General features: G+C 45.9%; 2 protein-coding genes across 2 annotated transcripts; one reads left to right on the forward strand and one right to left on the reverse strand.

Annotated features, from left to right (window-relative positions):
• Positions 1-5,494: 5,494 nt before the first annotated feature.
• Positions 5,495-6,419, forward strand: LOC143962357 (olfactory receptor 10A3-like; the record flags this gene model as incomplete). The annotated part of the gene is made up of 1 exon (XM_077471651.1): positions 5,495-6,419. A coding segment is annotated over one exon (885 nt), but the record flags the coding sequence as incomplete, so codon positions are not given.
• Positions 6,420-19,930: 13,511 nt separating this feature from the next.
• LOC143963846 (olfactory receptor 6B2-like) lies at positions 19,931-25,062 on the reverse strand. Its single transcript, XM_077473584.1, has 2 exons — positions 25,031-25,062; positions 19,931-21,340 (listed from the first exon to the last, which is right to left on the reverse strand). The coding sequence occupies exons 1-2, from the start codon at positions 25,035-25,037 to the stop codon at positions 20,385-20,387; spliced, it is 963 nt and encodes a 320-aa protein (XP_077329710.1). The 5' UTR covers positions 25,038-25,062; the 3' UTR covers positions 19,931-20,384.
• Between the last annotated feature and the right edge of the window lie 1,438 nt (positions 25,063-26,500).

The raw sequence follows: 26,500 nt of genomic DNA on the forward strand, positions 1-26,500 counted from the left end.
CAGCACCGTGATATACAGCACTGACAGCAGCACCGTGATAGAGAGCACTGACATCAGCAGCGTGACATAAAGCACTAACACCAGCACCGTGATATACAGCACTGACAGTAGCACCGTGATAGAGAGTACTGACATCAGCACTGTGATATACAGCACTGACACCTGCACCGTAAGCAGCCCCAGGAGGAAGTCAGCATATCACAGGGATGGTGGGAGCCCCTCATAATGAGCATAGCACAGGGATGGCGGGAGCCCCTCATAATGAGCATAGCACAGGGATGGTGGGAGCCCCTCATAATGAGCATAGCACAGGGATGGTGGGAGCCCCTCATAATATGCACAGCAGAGGTACAGCCTCAGGAGGAAGTCAGCACAACACAGGGATGGTGGGAGCCCCTCATAATAAGCAGCCCTAGGAGGATGTCAGCATAGCACAGGGATGGTGGGAGCCCCTCATAATAAGCAGCCCCAGGAGGATGTCAGCATAGCACAGGGATGGTGGGAGCCCCTCATAATAAGCAGCCCCAGGAGGAAGTCAGCACAGCACAGGGATGGTGGGAGCCCCTCATAATAAGCAGCCCCAGGAGGAAGTCAGCACAGCACAGGGATGGTGGGAGCCCCCCATAATAAGCATAGCACAGGGATGGTGGGAGCCCCTCATAATAAGCAGCCCCAGGAGGAATTCAGCACAGCACAGGGATGGTGGGAGCCCCTCATAATAAGCAGCCCCAGGAGGAAGTCAGCACAGCACAGGGATGGTGGGAGCCCCTCATAATAAGCATAGCACAGGGGTGGTGGGAGCCCCTCATAATGAGCATAGCACAGGGATGGTGGGAGCCCCTCATAATATGCACAGCAGAGGTACAGCCTCAGGAGGAAGTCAGCAAAACACAGGGATGGTGGGAGCCCCTCATAATAAGCAGCCCTAGGAGGATGTCAGCATAGCACAGGGATGGTGGGAGCCCCTCATAATAAGCAGCCCCAGGAGGAAGTCAGCACAGCACAGGGATGGTGGGAGCCCCTCATAATAAGCAGCCCCAGGAGGAAGTCAGCAGGGCACAGGGATGGTGGGAGCCCCCCATAATAAGCATAGCACAGGGATGGTGGGAGCCCCTCATAATAAGCAGCCCCAGGAGGAATTCAGCACAGCACAGGGATGGTGGGAGCCCCTCATAATAAGCAGCCCCAGGAGGAAGTCAGCACAGCACAGGGATGGTGGGAGCCCCTCATAATAAGCATAGCACAGGGGTGGTGGGAGCCCCTCATAATGAGCATAGCACAGGGATGGTGGGAGCCCCTCATAATATGCACAGCAGAGGTACAGCCTCAGGAGGAAGTCAGCAAAACACAGGGATGGTGGGAGCCCCTCATAATAAGCAGCCCTAGGAGGATGTCAGCATAGCACAGGGATGGTGGGAGCCCCTCATAATAAGCAGCCCCAGGAGGATGTCAGCATAGCACAGGGATGGTGGGAGCCCCTCATAATAAGCAGCCCCAGGAGGAAGTCAGCACAGCACAGGGATGGTGGGAGCCCCCCATAATAAGCATAGCACAGGGATGGTGGGAGCCCCTCATAATAAGCAGCCCCAGGAGGAAGTCAGCACAGCACAGGGATGGTGGGAGCCCCTCATAATAAGCATAGCACAGGGGTGGTGGGAGCCCCTCATAATAAGCAGCCCCAAGAGGAAGTCAGCACAGCACAGGGATGGTGGGAGCCCCTCATAATAAGCAGCCCCAGTAGAAATATGACACCGCTCAACCTTTTCAAAGAGGAGGGTACGGGCATATAGTACGGTGTGCTTTTTTTGGACAAAGAAGTGAGCCAAATGAAGAAAGAAGGTCTGTGTGCTTGATTAAAAAAATTGTTTATAGACATATACATGGTCTACTGGTCACATGTGTTGAATTCCTCAGAGATCCATGCCTCATTCATTTTTAGAAATGTGGGGTAGTTAACACTGTCGTGAGCTAGACGAGTACGCTTATCAGTCACAATCCCCCCTGCTGCGCTGAACGTCCTTTCGGACAGGACACTGGACGAGGGGCAAGCCAACAGTTCGATTGCAAATTGGGCAAGCTCTGGCCAGAGGTCAAGCCTGCCCACCCAGTAGTCCAGGGGTTCATCACTCCTCAGAGCGTCCACATCGGCCATTAATCGCAAATAAGACGTCTGACCGGCAGATTATGTCGCCGCTGAATGTCAGCAAGGTGAGCCATGGCCGTGTAAGATCTTCTGAAATGGGCCGAGATTTTCCTTGCCTGCCGCAAGATGTCCTGGACCCAAGGGGATTTGACAAGAAATCGCTGCACGACCAAGTTTAAGACGTGTGCCATGCATGGCACGAGCGTGATTTTGCCCTGTTTCAATGCGCTAAGCAGATTGGCACCGTTGTCACACACCACTTTACCAACTGTCAAATTGAGCGGTGTTAGCCACTGATCTGCCTGTGAACGCAAAGCTGAAAGGAGTGCCGGGCCATTGTGGCTCTTGGCTTCCAGGCACAACAGACGCAGCACGGCATGGCAACGTCTCACCTGGCATGTCGAATAGGTTCTGGGGAGCTTGGGCGGCGCAGTGGAAGAGACGCTAGCAGCAGAAAAGGAGGAGTCAGCCGAGGAGGAGAGGGAGGAGGATGGAGTAGAAGGAGGAGGAGGAGAAGAAGAGCCAGGCCTGCATGCAATCCGTGGCGGTAAAACCAAATCTACACGGGTGCCATGGGATACATGCTTGACAGCCATCAGAAGGTTCACCCAGTGGGCAGTAAAAGTGATATACCTTCCCTGCCCGTGTTTGCTAGACCACGTGTCTGTGGTCAGATGTATCTTGGCACCGACACTGTGTGCCAGAGATACATTCACTTGCCGCTGAACATGGCCATATAGCTCTGGGATGCCCTTCTGTGAGAAATACTTCCTTCCTGGGACCTTCCATTGTGGTGTTCCAATGGCCACAAATTTACGAAAGGCCTCAGAGTCCACCAGTTTATATGGCAGTAGTTGGCGGGCTATGAGTTCTGACAAGCCAGCCGTCAACCGTTGGGCAAGAGGGTTATCCGGCGTCATCATTTTTTTACGCTCGAACATTAGGCCTACAGAAGCCTGCCATTTTGCAGAAAAACGTGAGCTTGGCGTGATGGAAGGTGGAGTGGAGGACAATTGTGAGGAGAGAGGAGAAGGAGAAGTAGAAGACGAGGCTGAATGGTGAGAGCCTGGAGTGTGGCTTTGTGTGTTCCGTTGCTCCCACTGGGCTCGGTGATGGCTGCTCATGTGCCTTCTTAAGGCGGTCATCCCTAGGTGAGTGTTGGGCTTACCGCGACTAATGCGTTGACTGCAAAGATTGCAGATGGCAACGCTATTGTCAGCAGCGGACACGTTACAAAAATCCCACACTGTGGAGCCATGTGCCGGTGTCCTGGGAGCGCCAGATGTGACCGTACATGGTCGTACATGACTCGCTCCTGATACATTTGCAGTCTGCTTTGTCCCTCCTGTGCAATGTAAGTTATTCCTGCTTCTCCTCCCTATCTGCTGGTCCATATCTCCCTCTGAACTCCCCTCCTCTTCCTCTCTTGTGGGCACCCACGTGACATCACTAGACACGTCATCATCGACGTCACCTTCCCCACCGCTATAAGTAGAGATCTCGGAGTAGGCAGGAACACCGGGGACCAACCTCCTTCTTTGGCAGATCTGGGTTCTGTTGTCAGACTGCTGAGTAGCGGTTGTTGCTACCTCCTCTTCCTGATCCAATACCAAGAGTGGCTGCGCATCAGAAATGTCTTGATATGGATCGGAAAATAATTCCTGTGACTCAAGCGGAAGGTATGTGGTGGTGGTGGTGTTGTTGGTGGTAGTGTCTTTGGGGGTGCACATAGCAGAGAGTGAAGAAGAGGGTGCAGATCGAGAGGATGAGGAGGGTGCAGAAGAGTAAGGCTGAGCGAGCCACTCAACCAAGTCTGGTGCGTCCTTTAAAGTAATTGAATGCACCTTCTGCAACTTCCCACTTTGGCTCAAGGCTGTTGCTCCTGCCCTACCCCTACCACCCCTGCGGAAGGGCCTGCCTCTTCCTCTGCCTGTCATTTTTTAAATGACCCTGTGACAAAACTCTCATTCCCTATACTGATGAAGGACTGCTGCAGTATAGGGCAGGGGTCAGCAGTAGTGCACCTCAACTCTATGTATTGTGGACCTATACCAGTCCTTATAGAATAGCAGAGTGTACCTCACTCAACCCTATGTACTGTCGTACCCTATACCTTACCAGTCCTTATAAGGACCTTTGTGGAACAAGTGGGTTGTGACTGATTAGCGGACTGTACGTCAGTCCCTATACTGATAAAGGACTGCTGCAGTATAGGGCAGCGGTCAGCAGTAGTGCACCTCAACTCTATGTATTGTGGACCTATACCAGTCCTTATAGAATAGCAGACTGTACCTCACTCAACCCTATGTACTGTCGTACCCTATACCTTACCAGTCCTTATAAGGACCTTTGTGGAACAAGTAGGTTGTGAATGATTAGCAGACTGTACGTCAGTACCTATACTGATAAAGGACTGCTGCAGTATAGGGCAGCGGTCAGCAGTAGTGCACCTCAACCCTATGTATTGTGGACCTATACCAGTCCTTATAGAATAGCAGACTGTACCTCACTCAACCCTATGTCTTGTAGCTCCCTAGACATTACCAGTCCTTATAAGGACCTTTGTGAAACAAGTAGGTTGTGACTGATTAGCAGACTGCAGCAGAAGGGCAGCAGTCAAGTATAATATTCTTTCTATATTTGGAAGAAAGAATATTATACGTGTACAAGCCTATTACCATACCACTGATACCAGTCCTGAAAAGAACCTTTGTGGACCTAATATAGTAACAGCTACTAATTAAACTGACCCTCACTGCCTCACACACTGCTTCCTGCCTGTCCCTATATAAACTGACAAAACAGAGGCTGCTGGAACAATAACTGGTTACTGGAATAGCACTTTTGTGGACCTGATAGTAACAGCTAATGATTAAACTGACTCTCCCTGCAGCACACACTGTCCTGTCCCTTTCTCTAAACTGACAAAAGACACTCAGGCTGCTGCAACAATCACTAGCACAGTACTGCCTCAAACCTATATCAGGAACTACACCTAACACCTATACCAGTCCTGAAAATAACTTTTGTGTACCAAATAGCTAGCGATTTGGGTCACTGCAATCTCTCCCTGCTCCACACAGCAACCTCTCCCTATAGTGACAGAAGAAAGAATGTAAAATGGCTGCCGGATCGGGTGTATTTATAAGTTAGGGGGAATGTCCAAGTGTCCATGTGCTGTAATGTCTCAATTGGCTGTCCTGTACCCCATGATGGATGTGTCATCATAGGTCAAAGTTCTTTTTAACAGAAAACACGGAAGTCCGCCGGGCGAACAGCGCCAATAGTCCGCTGATCGGGCGAATCGCGAACAGCCGAAATTTGCCGCGAAACGACCGCCGGGCAAACCGTTCGGCCATCACTATTCATGACTTTAAAATTCTAGTTTTCACCGTCTTTCTGGTCCTTCACATTATTGCCTTAACCAGCAATGTTCTTGTTGTTGTGTTGGTTGTGTTCATCCGAAGCCTTCACTCTCCCATGTACATCTTCATCAGTCAACTGTCTTTGTCTGAAATTGTCTTTACAAGTAAAATCGTGCCCAACATGCTGTGGTTGATACTGGTGGGTGGTGGAAAAGTATCTGTGGCCAGATGTTTTTTCCAGTTCTATCTACTAGCAGTTCCAGTGGTTGCCCAGTGTTTACTGTTGGCTTCCATGTCCTTTGATCGATATTTGGCTATATGTAAACCACTGCACTATGCAAGTATCATGACTTTTAGACACCAATTGAAATTAAGCACTTTTTGTTGGTCAATGGCCTTAATGATAGCTTTTGTACTATATGCTTTATTATGTAGTATAGAATTCTGTGGCTCAAATACTATCGATCATTTCTTTTGTGACATCTCTCCCCTGGTAGAACTTTCTTGTTCAGATAACCCAGCTGTTCAGCTGGTCACTTTTGTATTTTCTTTCCCTTTTGTACTCTGTCCATTTATGTTTATCATAGCCACGTACATCTCCATCCTCCACACCATTCTTAAAATTCCATCCACCACTGGAAGGCATAAAGCTTTCTCCACCTGTAGCTCCCACCTGATCATTGTGAACCTTTACTATGGAACTTTAGCAATAGGATCCACACCTATCTTTCCGTCGAACATCAATTCTGTCAGCCCGAACAAGATTCTTTCTTTGCTATACATCTTTTTGACTCCATTAATCAATCCTCTAATTTACAGCTTGAGGAACCAAGAAATGAGAAATGTTATTAGGAAATTCACTTATCTTTAAAGATGAACTCCAGGCGAACAGCTAAATACACTGTTGTGTCCCACCTATGATACATAGTTAGATAGTTGGTAAGGTTGAATAAAGGCATGGATCCATCAAGTTAAACCTGTGTGGGTGTGTGTGTATGTATTCTCTATAATTTCTAATATCCCTGTATATTTCATTTGCTAAGATGCCCATCTAAGAGTTTCTTTTTTAAATTATCAACACTTCCCGCTGACACCACCAATTATGGAAGGGAGTTCCACATTCTCACTGTTCTAACATTAAAGAACCCCCTGCGTAGTTTATGGTTGAACTGCTACTCATGCAACTACTTTGAGTGGCCATGTGTCTTCTTAAGCAATCTGAGACTGAGTCGTTTTTTCTCTATGCTAGAATCGCCATTTAGATGTTTGTACACTGCAATCATATCTCCTTTTAAGTGTCTCTTCTCCAGGGAGAATACGTTTAATGTATGTAGTTGTTCTTCATAATTGAGTTCCTCAAGTCCCCTTATCAGCTTTGTTGCCCTTCTCTTGACTTACAGCACATACATCCTGAGAACTGGAGACCAGAACTGGATGGCATACTCAAGATGTGGCTAAACCAGAGTGCTATAAAGTGGTAGAGTTATAGTTTTGTCCCTTGAATAAATACCGTATTTATCAGATGGGAAGGAGGGTGCGAGCTCCACTGGATTACACAGAGCCGGATCTCCTGTGTACTCGACTCAGCTCGGTGTGGCTCGCAGTCATGCACAGTCTTGCCTCCTGGATGGCTTCCATTGATGTCACATGTCCTGGGCCAGTGTTATGTTCATCATAAGAGCCAGGCCAGGAGGCAGGAATGTGAGTGACTGCGAGCCGAGCTGAGCCGAGTACACAGGAGATCCAGCTCTGGGTAATCCGACAAATGCAAGGCATCAGATGGGCACAGATCAGGCTGCATTGCTGGGCAATGGTGAGGCTGCAGAGGGCACTAGCGAGGCTGCAGATGGGCACTGATCAGGCTACATTAATGGGAAATGGTCAGGCTGCAGATGGGCACTGATAAGGCAGCATTAATGGCCACTGATAAGGCTGCATTCATGGGCAATGGCAATGTTGCAGATGGGCACTGGCAAGGCTACAGATGGGCATTGATCAGGCTGCAATAATGGGCAATCACGAGGCTGCAATGGTGAGGTTGCAGATGGGCACTGATCAGGCTGCAATGATGGCCAATGGCGAGGCTGCAGATGGGCACTGATTAGGCTGCATTAGAGGACAACGGTGATGCTGAGGATGGGCACTGACCCTTATTTTGGTTCAAAGTTCTTTATTAAAATAAAATTTTTTTTTAATGAAACTTCTTAAAATGAGGGTGCGTGTTATGCGCCGATAAATACGGTACCTTTTTAATGCTAATAATCTATTTTTTATCTTAATGTATTGTATGAGATTATGGGGCCCCCTGCTGGTGCCCAAATGGTCAGTCTGTTCCTGGATATCTATTCACTGAATGCTATTTCCTATAAATAACACTGATATCTGTACAGTGAGTGGCACTCTGTATACAGATGTCAGTGTTATATCCAGGGAATAGCACTCAGTGTACAGATATTAGTGTCCTAGGTACCAGCCCACTGTACAGAGATCAGTGTTATAAATAAGGAACAACACTTAGTGAGTGGCACTCTGTATACAGATGTCAGTGTTATATACAGGGAATAGCACTCAGTGTACAGATACCAGTGCTATACGGTATATTGGTAATACCACTCAAGTGCTGTTCCTTATTTATAACATTGATCTCTATACAGAGTGCTGGTACCTAGGACACTGATATCTGTACACTGAGTGATATTCCCTATGTAGCACCCTGGTGTTTAGGCAGGGTTGCTTCTAAATTTACCCGCCAGGTATAGCTACCTTGGCCTATTGTGTCAGGAAAGGTTCCCTCCGCTGGTAATATCAATCATTTGGCATGCAGTATTGCGATCCACCAGCAGGTGTCTCCTGCTGGAATTATGTCATCTTTGGTCCGCAGTACTGGTGTCCACCAGCGGAGGGATCCTGGCAGTATGGAGCAGGTATTGCCCTCTGCAGTCAGGCGTCACATGACTGACAGCAGCCATTATAAATACCCGGCAAGTTCATATACACTTCGCCTTGGTATTGTCCTTGAGCCCTGACCTGCAGCTTGTTTGATACCTGATACCTGATACCTGATACCTGATACCTGATACCTGATACCTGATACCTGATACCTGATACCTGATACCTGATACCTGATACCTGATACCTGATACCTGATACCTGATACCTGATACCTGTTACCTGATCCCTGTTTCCTGCCTCTTGTACCTGTTCCCTCTCTCCTTGTCCCCCTATTCTGCTTACCTCCTATTTATGACCCCGGCCTGGCTTGACTACGATTCTGGTTCTCCCTTTTGTTACATTATACTGGTTTACTTGTTTATCTGCACTGTTTGGTTGTTAGTTTGTTCACTTAGTTTGTATTGGTGGTGTGTTCACATTTATATGCGTTTGCTTAATAAATTTACCTTCACTTATTTGTGTCTGGTTCACTTTGTCGCAGTCACACAGTTCTGGTCACATCTGGTTCATGACAGAATACCAAGGCCATTCCTGACCAGAAGTGGCTGCACAGGGGAACCATTTGCTTCAGTTTGGTTGCAAACATGAATGCTGATGAGATCATTTATTTTTCTCTGCTGGCATCTGAGAGTGGTGATTATTGCCGCCAGGCTTTGAAAGGATGGTCTAGTGACCAGTTGTTTGCAGCTATGCGTTTGGCTCACTCCCTGGTCGATCAGGGTTATACATTGTTTGAGGAGGTGCAGCCTTTGATAAAGATCTGTACTGAGCTAGCCCTGCCCTGTATCCCAGATGGCCGTGATGATTTCACTCCTCCTTTTGATATGAATCAGGTTGTATCTTTAGTATGGCTTTTTGAAGATGATCCTTCTGATTTTTGTGAACACTACTCAGCCTGTTCCCCACAGGTGATTGCTGAGTGCATTGTATCTGCTCAGTCTTTGGTTAGACAGGGAGGCTTAAAACTTCAGTTTGTACAACCCATACTTTCAGCATGGTCTGACATGGTGCAATCAGCCCCAGCCAAACAATCCACCTCTGCCATCAGGTATGAGCCTACCCAAAAGTATGTTTCCCCACCAGCCATGTCAGCCTCAGTTGCACCCCAGTACACGCTGCTCCCAACCAAATACTCCTATCCAGTCTCTACTCCCTGTACTTATCCTGCATTCAACCCACCTGCTTCCTCTCCGCTGTCTACAAACCCACAAGTTCTTTCCCCAGCTACTGGTACCTCTTCTCTGCCATATCACAATCCTCCTTTCCAGTCTGCTGCACCCCTTATTTACAGTCCTGTAGTCACCTACAGAGCTTCAGTGGCTAAGCCAAAGAAAAAACGAAAGTTTTTCCCAACCAAAATGGTCTTACCATTAACCCAACCTGCCTCCACACCTACCAATCTGTCCCAGCCCGGAGTGCCAGAGCCAGAGCTCCAGCCTGGAGTGCCAGAGCCAGAGCTCCAGCCCGGAGTGCCAGAGCCAGAGCTCCAGCCCGGAGTGCCAGAGCCAGAGCTCCAGCCCGGAGTGCCAGAGCTCCAGCCCGGAGTGCCAGAGCCAGAGTTCCAGCCAGACGCCTTCCAGCCTGATGACCCGGCCTTCCAGCCAGAGGCCTTCCAGCCTGATGTCCCGGCCTTCCAGCCAGACGCCTTCCAGCCTGATGTCCCGGCCTTCCAGCCAGACGCCTTCCAGCCTGATGTCCCGGCCTTCCAGCCAGACGCCTTCCAGCCTGATGTCCCGGCCTTCCAGCCAGACGCCTTCCAGCCTGATGTCCCGGCCTTCCAGCCAGACGCCTTCCAGCCTGATGTCCCGGCCTTCCAGCCAGACGCCTTCCAGCCTGATGTCCCGGCCTTCCAGCCAGACGCCTTCCAGCCTGACGTCTTGCAGTCTGATGTCCCGGCCTTCCAGTCTGATGCCTTGCAGTCTGATGTCCCGGCCTTCCAGTCTGATGTCTTGCAGTCTGATGTCCCGGCCTTCCAGTCTGATGTCTTGCAGTCTGATGTCCCGGCCTTTCAGTCTGATGTCTTGCAGTTTGATGTCCCGGCCTTCCAGTCTGATGCCTTCCAGTCTGATGCCCCGGCCTTCCAGTCTGATGCCCCGGCCTTCCAGTCTGATGTCCCGGCCTTCCAGTCTGATGCCTTCCAGTCTGATGTCCCGGCCTTGCAGTCTGATGCCTTCCAGTCTGATGTTCCGGCCTTCCAGTCTGATGCCTTCCAGTCTGATGTTCCGGCCTTGCAGTCTGATGCCTTCCAGTCTGATGTTCCGGCCTTGCAGTCCGATGCCTTCCAGTCTGATGTTCCGGCCTTGCAGTCCGATGCCTTCCAGTCTGATGCCCCGGCCTTCCAGTCTGATGCCTTCCAGTCTGATGCCCCGGCCTTCCAGTCTGATGCCTTCCAGTCTGATGCCTTCCAGTCTGATGCCCCGGCGTTCCAGTCTGATGCCCCGGCCTTCCAGTCTGATGCCCCGGCCTTCCAGTCTGATGCCTTCCAGTCTGATGCCCCAGCCTTCCAGTCTGATGCCTTCCAGTCTGATGCCCCGGCCTTCCAGTCTGATGTCCCGGCCTTGCAGTCTGATGCCTTCCAGTCTGATGTCCCGGCCTTGCAGGCTGATGCCTTCCAGTCTGATGTTCCGGCCTTGCAGTCTGATGCCTTCCAGTCTGATGTTCCGGCCTTGCAGTCTGATGCCTTCCAGTCTGATGTTCCGGCCTTGCAGTCTGAAGCCTTCCAGTCTGATGTTCCGGCCTTGCAGTCTGATGCCTTCCAGTCTGATGTTCCGGCCTTGCAGTCCGATGCCTTCCAGTCTGATGTCCCAGCCTCACAGTCTGATTCTTTCCAGTCTGATGTCCTGGCCTCGCAGTCTGATTCCTTCCAGTCTGATGTCCCGGCCTCGCAGTCCGACGCCTTCCAGTCTGATGTCCCGGCCTCGCAGTCCGACGCCTTCCAGTCTGATGTCCCGGCCTCGCAGTCCGACGCCTTCCAGTCTGATGTCCCGGCCTCGCAGTCCGACGCCTTCCAGTCTGATGTCCCGGCCTTGCAGTCCGACGCCTTCCAGTCTGATGTCCCGGCCTTGCAGTCCGACGCCTTCCAGTCTGATGTCCCGGCCTTGCAGTCCGACGCCTTCCAGTCTGATGTCCCGGCCTTGCAGTCCGACGCCTTCCAGTCTGATGTCCCGGCCTTGCAGTCCGACGCCTTCCAGTCTGATGTCCCGGCCTTGCAGTCCGACGCCTTCCAGTCTGATGTCCCGGCCTTGCAGTGCGACGCCTTCCAGTCTGATGTCCCGGCCTTGCAGTCCGACGCCTTCCAGTCTGATGTCCCGGCCTTGCAGTCCAATGCATTCCAGTCTGATGTACCTGCTGTCCAGCCTGATGTGCCTGCCTTCCAGCCTGACGTGCCGCTGCCCGCCTTCCAGCCTGACGTGCCGCTGCCCGCCTTCCAGCCTGACGTGCCGCTGCCCGCCTTCCAGCCTGACGTGCCAGCTTCCCGGCCCGATGTGGTTCTGTCTGCTGCCCTGCTTGAAGTGTCTGTTACCCAACCTAATGTGACTTTGCCCATAGCCCAGCTTGACGCAGTGGACTTTCCCCAGCAACTGCTAGTTGGAGCGTCCGGAGGTCGCTCCTTTGAGGGGGGGTACTGTCAGGAAAGGTTCCCTCCGCTGGTAATATCAATCATTTGGCATGCGGTACTGCGATCCACCAGCAGGTGTCTCCTGCTGGAATTATGTCATCTTTGGTCCGCAGTACTGGTGTCCACCAGCGGAGGGATCCTGGCAGTATGGAGCAGGTATTGCCCTCTGCAGTCAGGCGTCACATGACTGACAGCAGCCATTATAAATACCCGGCAAGTTCATATACACTTCGCCTTGGTATTGTCCTTGAGCCCTGACCTGCAGCTTGTTTGATACCTGATACCTGATACCTGATACCTGATACCTGATACCTGATACCTGATACCTGTTACCTGATCCCCGATCCCTGTTTCCTGCCTCTTGTACCTGTTCCCTCTCTCCTTGTCCCCCTATTCTGCTTACCTCCTATTTATGACCCCGGCCTGGCTTGACTACGATTCTGGTTCTCCCTTTTGTTACATTATACTGGTTTACTTGTTTATCTGCACTGTTTGGTTGTTAGTTTGTTCACTTAGTTTGTATTGGTGGTGTGTTCACATTTATATGCGTTTGCTTAATAAATTTACCTTCACTTATTTGTGTCTGGTTCACTTGTCGCAGTCACACAGTTCTGGTCACATCTGGTTCATGACATATTGTTACAAATCAATTGATTTCACTCTAGGTGCTGCTCTTCTCTCTTTTGCCACTAGGTGGCTGGGTACCTGGTGGCATTAGATATGAGAAGGGCAATGCCAGGCCAGATTATGGGTATATGGGGTATCCCAGCCAATGGACAGGGGTTTTTCTAAATCCCTTGGCCTGCTGGGAGAACCTATATATTTGGGTGGAGTCAGGTGATTGGTGTTGTGTGCCACCTGGACGCCTGTCTGGGTGGACGTGTGTTGTATTGCCTGGGCTGCTAGGCTGGAGATGGGGCCTATCCCGGCACATCTGGCTGCTAGGCTGTCTGAGTGCCTATCCAAAAGCGAGAGAGCAACACAGGGTTGGGACTGGGGCTTGAAGTCCAACCAAAAGTAACGGTTCTGCCGGCTGGAGAACCTGTCGTGTTTGGAGGTAGATGGAAAGCTGTCGCCAGTAAGAGACCATCCACCTTGTTACCAGGAAACACAGTGAGTAAGTGAAACAAGTACTGGAGCAGTATTCTGACCAACCGGGAACGGTGAAGAATTGGGAAACTTCAGTGGGTATCAAGCCAGAGATCCAGCCAACGGAGGTGACACTTGGGGAGCAGCCTTGTGTGTCAAGCCAGGAACAGAGCAGGCCAGTTGGGTGAAGCTTGAGAGGTATCTTGAGTGCCAAGCTAGGGACCCAGCAGAGAGGCGGGGGTGACGCCTGAGAAAGATACTACCGTGAAGATTGGGAAATGGTGCTGCTAGGAAGTGATCTAATATCACCTTTGATACAATGGGAAAAATTCAACAGGAGTGGGTATGTATTAATACAACCCTGGTGGAAATACCATTAAGCAGAATATAAAGAGCTTATTCTGAGTGAAAGAGCTTTTCTCATCAGAAAATATAACATATAAAATATGTGTAATACCATATAATAATAAGTGACATAAAAAATAACATCAAATAATAAATGATTCCTTAATTTGCAGTATAAAGTGTCCAAAGTAGTTGATTAGAACAAAAGTGAATAGTTAATGACATTTTTTTTTTTAAATATATATTTTACTATAAAAAAACAAGTCCATATTGCAATTTATAAATCCTTTCAGTGTCCCATATGCATGTGTCCATGCCAAGTGCTTGTGCTAGTATCCAAAAAATAGCAGCTTTATATCCTCTTCTGTGCATTAATAAAGTGACTTCTAGTGCAATAGATAAAGTGACCAAGTGCATCCAAAATAAAGTGACTCCTTGTGCTCCCTCTCAAGTGTATACACTCACCAAAAGCCCTCACCCCTGGTGTATTTCACCAATCCAGATGTTCCCAGGGAGCGATGAATTCTCTTAATGTGACCCAAAATATTTATAAACTGACATCCACATGCAATTTATAAATGGGCATCCATGGCAAAAATCCAATTTAAATATGTTTATTAATATATTGGACATAAAAAAGGAACGTAGTTTAAAAACGGGGGCTTGACAACAGTATTCCCCACCAGCAAGAATGGCTGCAAAGTGACCAGTTCCGCAGTCTGGAAGACGTACGTTCCACAGACCGATGTGAACAAACCGGGAGGGGACAGTTGGCGTGTTTACCAAGTCCCGCATTACGCGTTTCGTCACCGACATCGTATGAGGCGTAGTCATCTTGGTATACCTCAAGTCAATATATAGTGGTAAGTGGAGGTATTACCGCAGGCTGAAACCAATTATGGTAAATAGCAGGCACAAAGCCTGCATTTGGAAGCAACTCAATGGGCGTGTGCAATAGACATATATATCTAGTAAATCACCACTTTTTTGTAGATATACTATCTACAAGAAAGCGCACCCGGAAATTAAATCTTATCGCAGATATATTAATGACGTGATTATAGTTTGGGAAGGAACTATAGAATCCTTCCAGAGATTCTTGTGTGACATGAACCAGAACAAATATGGGATCTTCTTTACTGGTAACTTTGACAAACAACAGATTGACTATCTGGATTTGTAAGTCTTCAAGAGAAATAATGAGTTACATACTAGGACAGGGATATGCAATTAGTGGACCTCCAGCTGTTGCAGAACTACAATTCCCATGAGGCATAGCAAGACTCTTAGAGCCACAAGCATGACAGCTAGAGGCAGAGGCATGATGGGACTTGTAGTTTAGCAACAGTTGGAGGTCCGCTAATTGCATATCAATGTACTAGGACATTCTTCAAAGCGACCAACCATAATGGCTATATACCTATTACCAGCTGTCACAATCCAAGATGGAAATGTAATGTGCCTTGGGACAATTGATGAGGCTGCGGAGGAATTGTCATAATGTAGAAGCTAATACATTAATAACAAAATTTGAAGACAAGGCGTACCAGAGAGACACACCGATGACACTAAAAGATGAAGTAAAAGAGATGAATAGAAACAATGTATTAACAATAAAAACCAGTGGAAATTCCCACATGGGTGTAGCTTTTATTACTGGATTCAATAGCCAATATCAATCAATTGAATATATTCTGAGAAAATATTGTCACATTCTGAAATCTCACAAAAAATTTTCAAAAATCCTACCAAAAAAAACAAAGTTCATATACAAAAGAGCCCCAACCATCAGGGACCAACTTGTCCATAATGTTATAGATCCACCAAAAACAGTGAAACTGTTTTCTAAAATGAAAGGGTTCTACAAGTGCCAAAAATGTTTAGCCTGTAGGGTCAGTAAAAAGCAACCCAGAAAAAGGGAGTCATTTAGATCGAGGACTTATAATAAGGAATATAGAGTTAGGGAACTTATCACATGTAGCAGTACACATGTGACCTATGTCATTGAGTGCCCGTGTAATTTACAACATGTGGGTAGGACCACCAGGCCACTCAATGTACGTATAAGAAAACATATTAATGACATCAGGAATGGGTTCCCCAAACACAATCTATCTAGGCACTTTAAGGAGGCACATAACAGTGACCCTAGTGGTTTGATCTTCTATGGGATTGATTAGGGATGGATGGCTGAGCATGGATGGACGAGTATTGCTGAGTATGGATGGATGGATGAGCATGGATGAGTATTGCTGGTTAGGGATGAATGGCTGAGCATGGATGAGTATTGCTGATTAGGGATGGATGGAAGAGTATTGCTGATTAGGGATGGAAGGATGAGTCTTGCTGATTAGGGATGGATGGATGAGTACTGCTGATTAGGGATGGATGGAAGAATATTGCTGATTAAGGATGGGTGGATGAGTATTACTGATTAGGGATGGATGGATGAGTACTGCTGATTAGGGATGGATGGATGAGCATGGATGGATGGATGAGGCTGCAATGGGCATAAATTGGCACTGTGGGCACTACAGATCCAGCCCACAGCGCTGCAGCACCCAATCTCTTCCCTCTCCACTACTGATTGGTACAGAGAGGAGAGAGAGGAACCGGACATGAGGCTGGTTTGTTTACAAGTGATCAATCCATCATTTGACTGAGCGATCACGTGGTAAACGGCTGCTGTCAGCGGACATTTACCGTGATCCGTCATGGATATTCCCTGGTGCGCATGATTCTAGGAGGACGTCATAGTACGCCCTCCCAGGGTTATCGAGCCGCCTTGTAGATGTCATTCGGCTATGGCATGGTCATTAAGTGTTGGGGAGCATAATGCAATGATACTTGTACAAAAAAGAGCTGCATGGTGAAGTTGCTAGAAAGAAGCCTTTACTGTACACGTTCCACAAAAAAGCCTGGTTACAATATGCCCAACAACACCTTGGCATGTCTCATTGGCTTTTTTGTGGCATTGGCTCAATAAAGACTTCCTTCTGGCAGCTCAACCATGCAAGCTCTTTTTTGCTCAAGTATCGTTGAATTGTGCTCCTTAAAAACAACCACACTGTCTTTTTGGAGAGCAGCCTGCATTTCTTCTGAGGTTACCTGTGGGGTTTTCTTTGTCTTCTGAGCAATTCTTCCACCAATTGTGGCTGCAATCTTTCTTGGTCTACCTGACCATAGCTTGGTATCAAAAGAGCCCCTAATTTTCCACTTCTTAATAAGTGATTAAACAGTACTGACTGGCATATTCAAGACTTTGGATATCTTTTCATATCCTTTTCCATCTTTGGAAAGTTTCATTACCTTGTTACGCAGGACTTTTGACTGTTCTTTTCTAACTCCTCATGGCTCAGTGTCTAGCCTGCCTAGTGCATCTATGTGAGAGCTAACAAACTCATTGACTATTTATACATAGACACTAATTGTGATTTAAAAAGCCACAAATGTGGGAAATTAACCTTTAATTGGCATTTTAAACTGTGTGTGCCACCTCCTGTGTCTGTACAAAGGCCAAACATTCCAGGGTATGTAAACTTTTGATCAGGGTCATTTAAGTAGTTTCTGTTGTCATTATGATTTAAATGGAGTAAACACAGTTGATTGATAATAAATGGCTTCAGCCAAACACCCTCTGTACTCTCTCTGTACTCCCTGTCAGTCACCTCCCCCCACAGTTAGAAACACCTCCCTTAGGGAACACTTAACCCCTTGATCGCCCCCTAATGATAACCCCTTCCTTGCCAGTGACATTTATACAGTAATTAGTGGCTATTTATAGCACTGATCGCTGTATAAATGTCAATGTTCCCAAAAAAGTGTCAAAAGTGTCTGATCTGTCCACCGCAATGTTGCAGTCCCACTAAAAATTGCTGAGCACAGCCATAACTAGTAAAAAAATAAAAATGAATAATAAAAAATGTCATAAATATATCCCCTATTTTGTAGACGCTATACCTTTTGTAGAAACCAATGAATATACGTTTTTTTTTTTGTTTTTTTACCAAAAATATGTAGAAGAAAACATATTGACCTAAACTGATGAAGAAATTCATTTTTTATAATTTTTGGAAGGAAATTTATTATAGCAAAAAGTAAAAAACATTGTGTTTTTTCAAAATTGTTGCTTTATTTTTGTTTATAGCACAAAAAATAAAAACCACAGAGGTGATCAAATACCACCAAAAGAAAGCTCTATTTGTGCGAAAAAAAAGGACGTCCATTTTGTTTAGGTACAGCATTGCACAACCGCGCAAGTGTCAGTTAAAGCGACGCAGTGCCCTATCGCATAAAATGGCCCGGTCATTAAGGGGGTCTATCTTCTGGGGCTGAAGTGGCATGAAAGAGCATTGAATCCTACTAGATGTGCCAAAGAGTCTTGGGTCAGCTCTGGATGGGTCAATGATAGAGCAGGACAGAAGAACCCAACAGCTGCTCCTTCAGGGGTGAGTGCTAGCCAGTAGCTTCACCTTTACCAGCCCCCATTCTCTTTGGGCAACCAGCCTTACCAGTACTTGGTTACACTGAGGGCTTAATACACATTGCTACTATCGTTTGGCCAAGGGACTGAGCGGGGCTATAGCAAAGAGTACCTGTAGGCTTTAGGGGTATCTGGCATAGACTGTTGTACCTCAGGTGAGTAGTCAGTACCAAAATCCAGAGGCAGGTTGTGGTTTGGGCTGGTGAAAGAAAATAATTGCAATCCTGGAACAGCCACCCATCAGGGCAGGCAGAAGACAATAAGCGTAATCCAATTTAAACGAAAGACAGGCTTCAGCTCAGAGTCCCGCTTATCAGACACACCCCTCTAAGCCCTTGTACACACGGTAGGACATTCCGACGGAAAATGTCCGATCGGACCGTGTTGTCGGATGATCCGACTGTGTGTGGGCTCCTTCGGACTGTTTCCGTCGGAATATCCGACCGACAAAGTTTTAGAGCTGAGCTATAAAACTTTCCGACAACATGATCCGATCGGACTTTGTCCGATTATGTGTAGAGAATTCTGATCGGACAAAGTGCCACACATGCTCAGATCAAATTCCTAGACCAAAGATATTGGCTACTAGCCTGAATGTAGTCCCGTCGTAACTAAATAACGTCATCACGTTACGTACGATCGGATTTTCCGACAACTTTGTCCGACTGTGTGTATGCAACACCAGTTTCGGACAAAATCCGTCAGACAAAACCCGACAAATTTTGTTGTCGGAATGTCCGACCATGTGTACAAGGGCTAAGAGGCCAGGACTGGCAGCAGATGATAAGCATAATCTTGAGACAGGTAGAGGTCAGGGCAGGCAGCAGATGATAAGCACAATCCAGAGAGAGAGAGAGACATACTGCATGTCAGGGCAGGCAGTAGACAATAAGTGTAATCCAGAGACAGGCAGGCTAGGGTGGAAACAAGAATCAGACTGCTATACCAGTGCGGACATACCTATCACAAGCCCAGAGTCTTGGGTTTGTGATGTTTAAAAAGAGTGATCCAGTACCACCAACCACTCATAATAAAGCAGGCTAGGCAGAGGGGGCCGACCCATTGCCTAGCAAAGACGACACAGGCAGACAGGTGACCCTCCAGTCAATGGAGTCAGAGGAGGCTTTGCTGCCAGAGCAGTGCCTTTTGCAGTAGAGAGCACAAGAGTGGGGGCCTGTGTAGAGGCAGAGACAGGTGACACAAGAGCAGGTAAGACCCCCCTCACAGTGAGGGTTTCTAGCCTTTCAAGAATTCAGGTTTGTGGTGGAGCACAGACCGGGGAACCAGCATCAAAACGCTTATGCTTTTTCCTGGGTCCATTGTCTGGTCTTCTCTAATGTCTCCAGCCCCATCAGCTTAAGGCAAGGTGGGGGTACCACCAGTCAGAAGGAATGTATCCTAGATGATAGGCATGAGCACCCCTATTTTTGGTAATTGGGCCCTTTAAGAGTCAAAACAAGGTTAATGAATGGGAAAGTTAATAAGAAAATAGGAACCAGAGGAGGGAGTCAGAAGTGCGTGTAGGCTGCCCGTGGCTTTGGCGTCCACAGGAGGAGGTTTATTGCCTGCATGACTGGGTGTTATGGCTGCTGCTATTGATAATGCTGCTGTGTGTTAGGACTTTTATTTGAGCTATGAACATTATGTACCTGACGTAAGCCACATATGATGTATACAATATATACTGTATGCAGTGTAAAGCACAAGTTAGGAATTGCGCAAACTCCCAATAACTAATTTATATCTTTATTTTTGTTGTGCTATCAAACAAAGTGCCAATACTCCAGTAATACAACTCCATGACATAAGAATATTATATAAAAATTATCGTGTGAAAATCAATTAATCAAAAGTGTCCAAAGATGATTGTTTAATAAAGTGCATGGTGCAAAATAAGTCAAAATAAAAGGTGATCGGTGCAAGAACATTCTTGAAATAAATGTGTATATCGCCCCAATCTTCTTAAGTAACCATATGCCGCTCCACACCCGGGTGCATACCCAACTCACCAACTACTTACTATCAGCTAAAATCTCAGATATGGAGGCCTGGCTGCACTGGAGAGATCCCTGCAGGCATGGATGGATGGCACACTCCAAGGCGCAGAATAAGGGCTCCCAGAACACACTGCAGAAGAAGCTCAGGGTAATATAGAGATAAAGGAGGAACTCAAAGTGTAGTAGTGTAAAACTTCACAAATTTATTTTAAAATAATGCTACTCACACAAGGCAGATACAATAAGGTATGTAGATAAATCAGCACAGTCATTTACCTAGCAGGTGTGATTCTGTCACTGCTGTAGCTCAAACCCGACATGTTTCGTCCAATAGGACGTCATCCAGGGGTATAGCAGTGATAATATCCAAGGCACCTTTGAACTGCTAGGATCAGTGAGAGGAGCAGATTAGTTTGCATAAGGCCATTATCTTGAGAGATTTCTGGATAGCAGCTCTTATATCTTGATTCCGTAGGCTGTAGACTAAGGGGTTGAACAAAGGAGTCACCAAGGTGTAAAGTAATGAAAGACTCTTGTTGGCATCAACAGAGTTCTCTTTAGGTGGAAAGATATAGATTGACGACAGAGTGCCATAGTACATGCATACAATAATAAGGTGGGAACTGCATGTGGAGAAGGTTTTCTTTCTACCAGTGTTGGATGGAATCTTAAGAATGGCTTTAATAATGGAGATGTAGGTGACAACGATGAACATAAATGGAGACAAAAGAACAGGAAAGGAAACCGCAGCTGTGACCATTTCTACAAAATACGTATCGGAGCATGAAAGTCTTATGAGTGGGGCAATGTCACAAAAAAAATGGTTAATGATGTTAAGGCCACAAAATGTTAACTGCTTTAAGTAAATATAAACCACCAAAGAAAGTGTGAAGCCCACCAACCAGCAGGAGAGGACTATCTGAAGCTGCTGTCCAAAAGTTACGATGATGGCATAATGTAATGGTTTACATATGGCCACATACCTATCATAGGACATGCCAGCCAACAGTAAACACTGGGTAACAGATGGAATTGCAAGCAGCAAAAACTGAGAAATACATCTGTCAACAGATAGCCTTCCACTGCCAATCAATATAAGCCACAACATGCTCGGCACAATATTACTTGTGAACAGGATTTCGGACAAGGACAGCTGGCTGAGAAAGAAGTACATAGGAGAGTGGAGACTCTGGTTGGCTACAACTAACATGATGACAAGGACATTGCTGGTCAATGCCATAATGTGAATGATCAGAAAGATTATGAAGAGTGGAATCCTGAGGTTGTGGAGGTCACCGAAGCCCAGAAGGAGAAATTCTATGACCAGAGTCTGGTTCCTCTCCAACACTGAAAACCAAAAGACAGCAGTGTTCAGAAGACCAGCCATAAATAAAAACATTGCCAAAAGTAAATCTGTCTCAAAGAGTTTTGAAGCACTTTGCTTGTAAACCAATCCAACCAGTAGCAGCTGTGTTGTCCAATAAATTTAACAATATGACCGTATTAAAGCCAAACTTGCAGTCATGCTGTTGATAGCTATAAGGTACTGCATTTAAATTATTTTTTAGACATTTTACAAGATATCATATCATACAATGAATGTGGAAGAGAAAGGTTAACCCTGCACACCTGATCATGCAAATATGAGGCTGACGGAGGAGAGATCTAAGGATGCTGGACATTACACTTTGGCCTGTCTATGGAAGAAGTAGCAAAAAAGTGACATCTATAAACTCCTTACCAGATGGTACAGAACTCCAGTTGTATTGCATCTCAAGTTTCCCCAGATGCCTAGCACTTGTTGTCACTGTCCGGAGTTGGAGGGTACTCTTCTTCATATTTTCTGGGAATGCCCGAGGCTGACCAAATTTTGGGATATGGTTGAACAAAAAAAAAAAACAGATATATCTCTTGATATGAATCAACCTTGGTCTAGTTATTCTGGTGAGTAGGGCAGATAATGGAGTTACATATTGGTGATTGAAAGCATTCCTGTAATGCTGGTATAAAGTGAACTTCATGTACTGGGTGAAGTATCAAGTTTACTTCATTGTAATCTACCAGTCACACATACTCCCCTTCCTTTCACTTACCCGCTGCTCTGTATGGCCACCAAAAGGGAAAAAAATTACCTGGAAATTTCAGGCGCCGGGGAGCATGTGACTTACTCCCCGTACTCTCATGTGACAGCACTGGTGATTGATAGATGGCTCTTCAGGTACTCAGCTCTGTCCCTTGAAGGCAGGAAGAAAGTCCCCAACTCTGTGCATCCTTCAGTTCATAAATTAGAGCATGGGTAGGCAACTCTGGGGAGATGGAGATTCAACTCATCAACATAGATGGAAGATCACCACTGTGACCATTATTTAAAGGGCAAAAGGATGCGGGGCTGTCACTGTGTCAGAAAGATCAGGTAGGGTGATCCCATCCCTGGTATGGATAAACAAAAAGATTCCCCCTTGCTGGGACTTTAAGTGGACCACCAATACTACCAAGGTTCGAGAATAAATAATTTTTAATTCATATAACAAAATTTTAAAAGAGAAACTTCCAAATAATAGAACATAAAACACATATACATAGCGAACATGTATACAAAACAACTGTCAGAATGTCCCAAACCCGATGCGTTTCCAGTCTCCAGTTGCAGGAGAATGCAAGACTTTAATTGGACTTTAATCGGTATTAAACCCAACAGCAAACATGTATTGTATTGCAGCTTACCAATTCTTAGATATGATGGCTGCATTCCTTTCCCTTTTTAGGCTTTTTTCCCTTTATTTTCACCTGGTGATCTGGCCAGTAAGTCTGTTGTGCCTTTCAACAGTACAAGCACCAGGTGTGCTTAAAATGATCAGCTTTTATATATTTTTGTAAAACCTTTATCCCAAAAAGAAAAAAAACTGTTACTGTAACTGATTATAAAGTGTGAGCTGGAGTTTGGCTTGCATTTGTTAGTGTATCTAAATCTGCTAGCAAATCTAACACTGCCCTCCCCAAAACTGACAATGCTGCTGTCCTAAGGTTTCACCCTGTGCTCCTTCCTCCAGAGTGGGGGCGCTCAAATCACCAGGTAAAAACTGAGGGAAAAAAAGCCTAAAAAAGTAAATGAATGCAGCCACTACATCTAATGATTGGTAAGCTGCAATATATTATGTAGCGGATGACATTTTGGATAAAATGTCATACGCATGTAAATTTAGTTTTTTGCCTCAGAACAGTAGGGGTTCTGAGGGTTAATTAAGTAGGTGGGCCTTAACACCAGTCTGGCCAGGCTGTGTTTGGAAGTTCTGCCTGATCATGTGAACGGTGAGGTGCACATGATGGGCCAGAACCAGGTCTGGTTGGATGTTTGGGTATCAGCCTTCTCAGAACCAATCAGTGGGAGTGCCGTGATTATTTTTTACTTTTTGTTATAATAAATATCCCCCAAAAATATATAAAAAAAAATTTTTCCCTCAATTTAGGCCGATACGTATTCTTCTACATATTTTTGGTAAAAAAAATCGCAATAAGCGATTATTGATTGGTTTGCGCAAAAGTTATAGCGTTTACAAAATAGGGATAGTTTTATAGCATTTTTATTAATAATTTTTTATTATTTTTTTTTTTACTAGTAATGGCGGCGATCTGCGATTTTTATTGTGACTGCGACATTGTCGGGGACCCATCGGACATTTTTGACACATTTTTGGGACCATTGTCATTTATACAGTAATCACTGCTATATAAATGCAGTGATTCCTGTGTAAATGACACTGGCAGTGAAAGGGTTAACCAGTGGGTGGCAGTGTAGGGGTTAAGTGTTCCTAGGGGTGTGTTACTAACTGTGGGGGGGTTGGGCTTTCATTTAGTGTACACTGATCTCTGCTCCAATCACATGGAGCAGAGATCAGCATCACTAGTTGCTAGGCAGAATGGAAAAATGTTGTTTATACAGCATTTCCTCCATTAGGCCGCTCCGTGAGACGATCGCGGGGATGCCCGCGGCGATCGAGTCCGCGGGTCCCGCGACCGGACTCACGGGGGTCCCGACCAGCGCGGGAGCGCGCCGCCGGCGGCGCGCTCCCGATGGCAGGGCGGCATCGAATATTGGACGTACATGTACGCCAATATGCCTGCCCGTGCCATTCTGTCGACGTACATCGTCGTGCGCTGGTCGGGAAGTGGTTAAGGTGCCTGAGTTCTTCACCCGTGCCCTCTGTTCCCAAAGAGACTGTGTTGTCTGGAAGTTATTACCCCAAAATAAAACCTTTTAAAGAGGACTTCATCTGTGCCAGCGTTCAAGTCGTTGGGTATCAACCCTGGGAACCCCTAGACATGGAAGAGCAGGCCAAGAGAAGGTAACTGGTAAGCCCAACAAGTCAAGGCTGCACAGCAAAGGTTGTGGCCGCTACAATTATATTTTTGGATTTGGGTATAATACCGCTTTAAAGCTATAATGATCTTAACCTGAATACTATTTATCACTTTAGCATTAATTAAAGGTACTTTTAACTACATTGGTATCGTAGTTCTAAACAAGGGGTTATTTACTAAAGGAAAATCCACTTTGAACTGAAAGTGCACTTGGAAGTAAAGTCGCTGTAGATCCGAGGGGGACATGCAAGAAAAATAAAAAACAGTATTTTAGCTTGCACATGATTGGATGATAAAATCAGCAGAGCTTCCACTCATTTCAGATCTACCCCTTAGATTTAGAGCGACTGCACTTCCAAGTGCACTTGCAGTGCAAAGTGGATTTGCATTTCGTAAATAACCCCCAAAGTGTTATGTTAGGTGCTGTATGTGGGCACAGTATAAGGGCGATGTAAAAATGAGAACTGTCCTTTGAATCTACTGCAATATACTCTGTCTGATCCCTGTAGTCTACTTCCAACATTCTATGTAGAAAAATAATATAATACCAAATCTAATGTAGAAAACTGATGTAAAAATAATAGTCTAAAATGACCATGGACTGCAAAATTAATATTTATATAATATATCATTCATAAATCTCATACATGGTGGATGTTTGTAATATTCTCGCCTTACCTGTCATGATATTTTATTTTTAGGATCGGGTATATTTTTCTATTGTAGACAGAGAAATGTTGAGTGTTTTATGCTCTTTGATGACTTACCTCCCTCTGTCCCAGGAGGGGCCAAATTAGTATCTAGAGACCTAGTTATCTTTTTATTTCTACATTTTATTTTTCATATTATATTTTAAGTATTTATTTTGTTGATGTTCAGTACATGCTGGCATCCAAATTTCATTAAAAAAAAAAAAAAACCCCTCTAGAATAAAAAGTTAAATTATTAAATCAACACAAATGCTGCTTAGTAAACATTGCTGCTGTACTGTAGTCTATTCTATCTTATTTAAAATTAAAATGTTAAAAAGAATATTATAGCAAAAAGTGAAAAATAATGTTTTTTTCAAAATTGTTGCTAATTGTTTTGTTTATAGCGCAAAAGATGGTCAAACTTTTACCGCAGGGGTGATCAAATACCGCCAAAAGAAAGCTCTATTTGTGGGAAAAAAAGGACGTAAATTTTGTTTGGGTGCAACATCGCACGACCGCGCAATTGTCAGTTAAAACAGCGCAGTGCCAAATCGCAAAAAGTGCTCTGGTCAGGAAGTGTGTAAATTCTTCCAGGGCTGAAGTGGTTAAGAGAGGTATGGACTCCAGAGAAAGAGATATCATTTGGCGCTGTACAAATCATTAGTAAGACCTAATCTGGAATATGCAGTTTTGGGCACCAGTTCTCAAAAAGCTCCATTTTGTACAATGGAACCGTTCTAATAGGAGCAACACAAGTCGCTCCAACTTAGAAAAAGGTTCCTGTACTACATTTGGAGTGACTTCAGGCGACTTGCATTGACTTCTATACAGAAGTCACTTTGCAAGCCGCTGCTGAAGTTGGATGCAGGTCGTCTGCGGCAGTCGCGCTGCAAGTCGTGCTGCCTCAATGTGAACCGACCCTAATGTGATGGGAATTCTAATTTTCATATCAGTTGTGCCCTCAATCAAACTATCAAACCAATGGCTGGTGTCAAAACTGATCACATGTGCAGCATCCTGGCAGTTGAAGATCAAAGAGAGGCCAAGATGGCAGCTTCCTTGGCTAAAAACGATAGGAGGGTTTAGTTCCACTTTAAGTAATTTGGCCATGGTGTCTCCCAGTTCTTACTGCAGCAGGAGATAGTTTGTCCACTCCCTGTGGGGGGCTAGGAAAAAATTACAAGACTCTACTGTCATGGTTGAGCCCCAGTTTGATCTGGAAGTAAGGGGACAGAGGCTTGTAGCCAGAAATGTGTCTATAGTGCATTGTGGTAAGGTGCTCAAAAGAGCTAGGGCAGTGATTCTCAACCAGGGTTCCACAGAAATCTAGGGTTCCTCCAGACGTTGCTAGGGGTTCCTTCAGCTTTGGGCAATTTCTACCTCTCAGATAATTTCCCACTGACACCATTGATCTTTTTAGCCATCTGTAAGGAAGTAAATCTTCCCAATGACCACA

This window comes from Lithobates pipiens, unplaced genomic scaffold, assembly GCF_037356315.1.
Source record: "Lithobates pipiens isolate NorthernLeopardFrog02 unplaced genomic scaffold, aLitPip1_a1.2 Scaffold_8, whole genome shotgun sequence".
Taxonomy (NCBI): domain Eukaryota; kingdom Metazoa; phylum Chordata; class Amphibia; order Anura; family Ranidae; genus Lithobates; species Lithobates pipiens.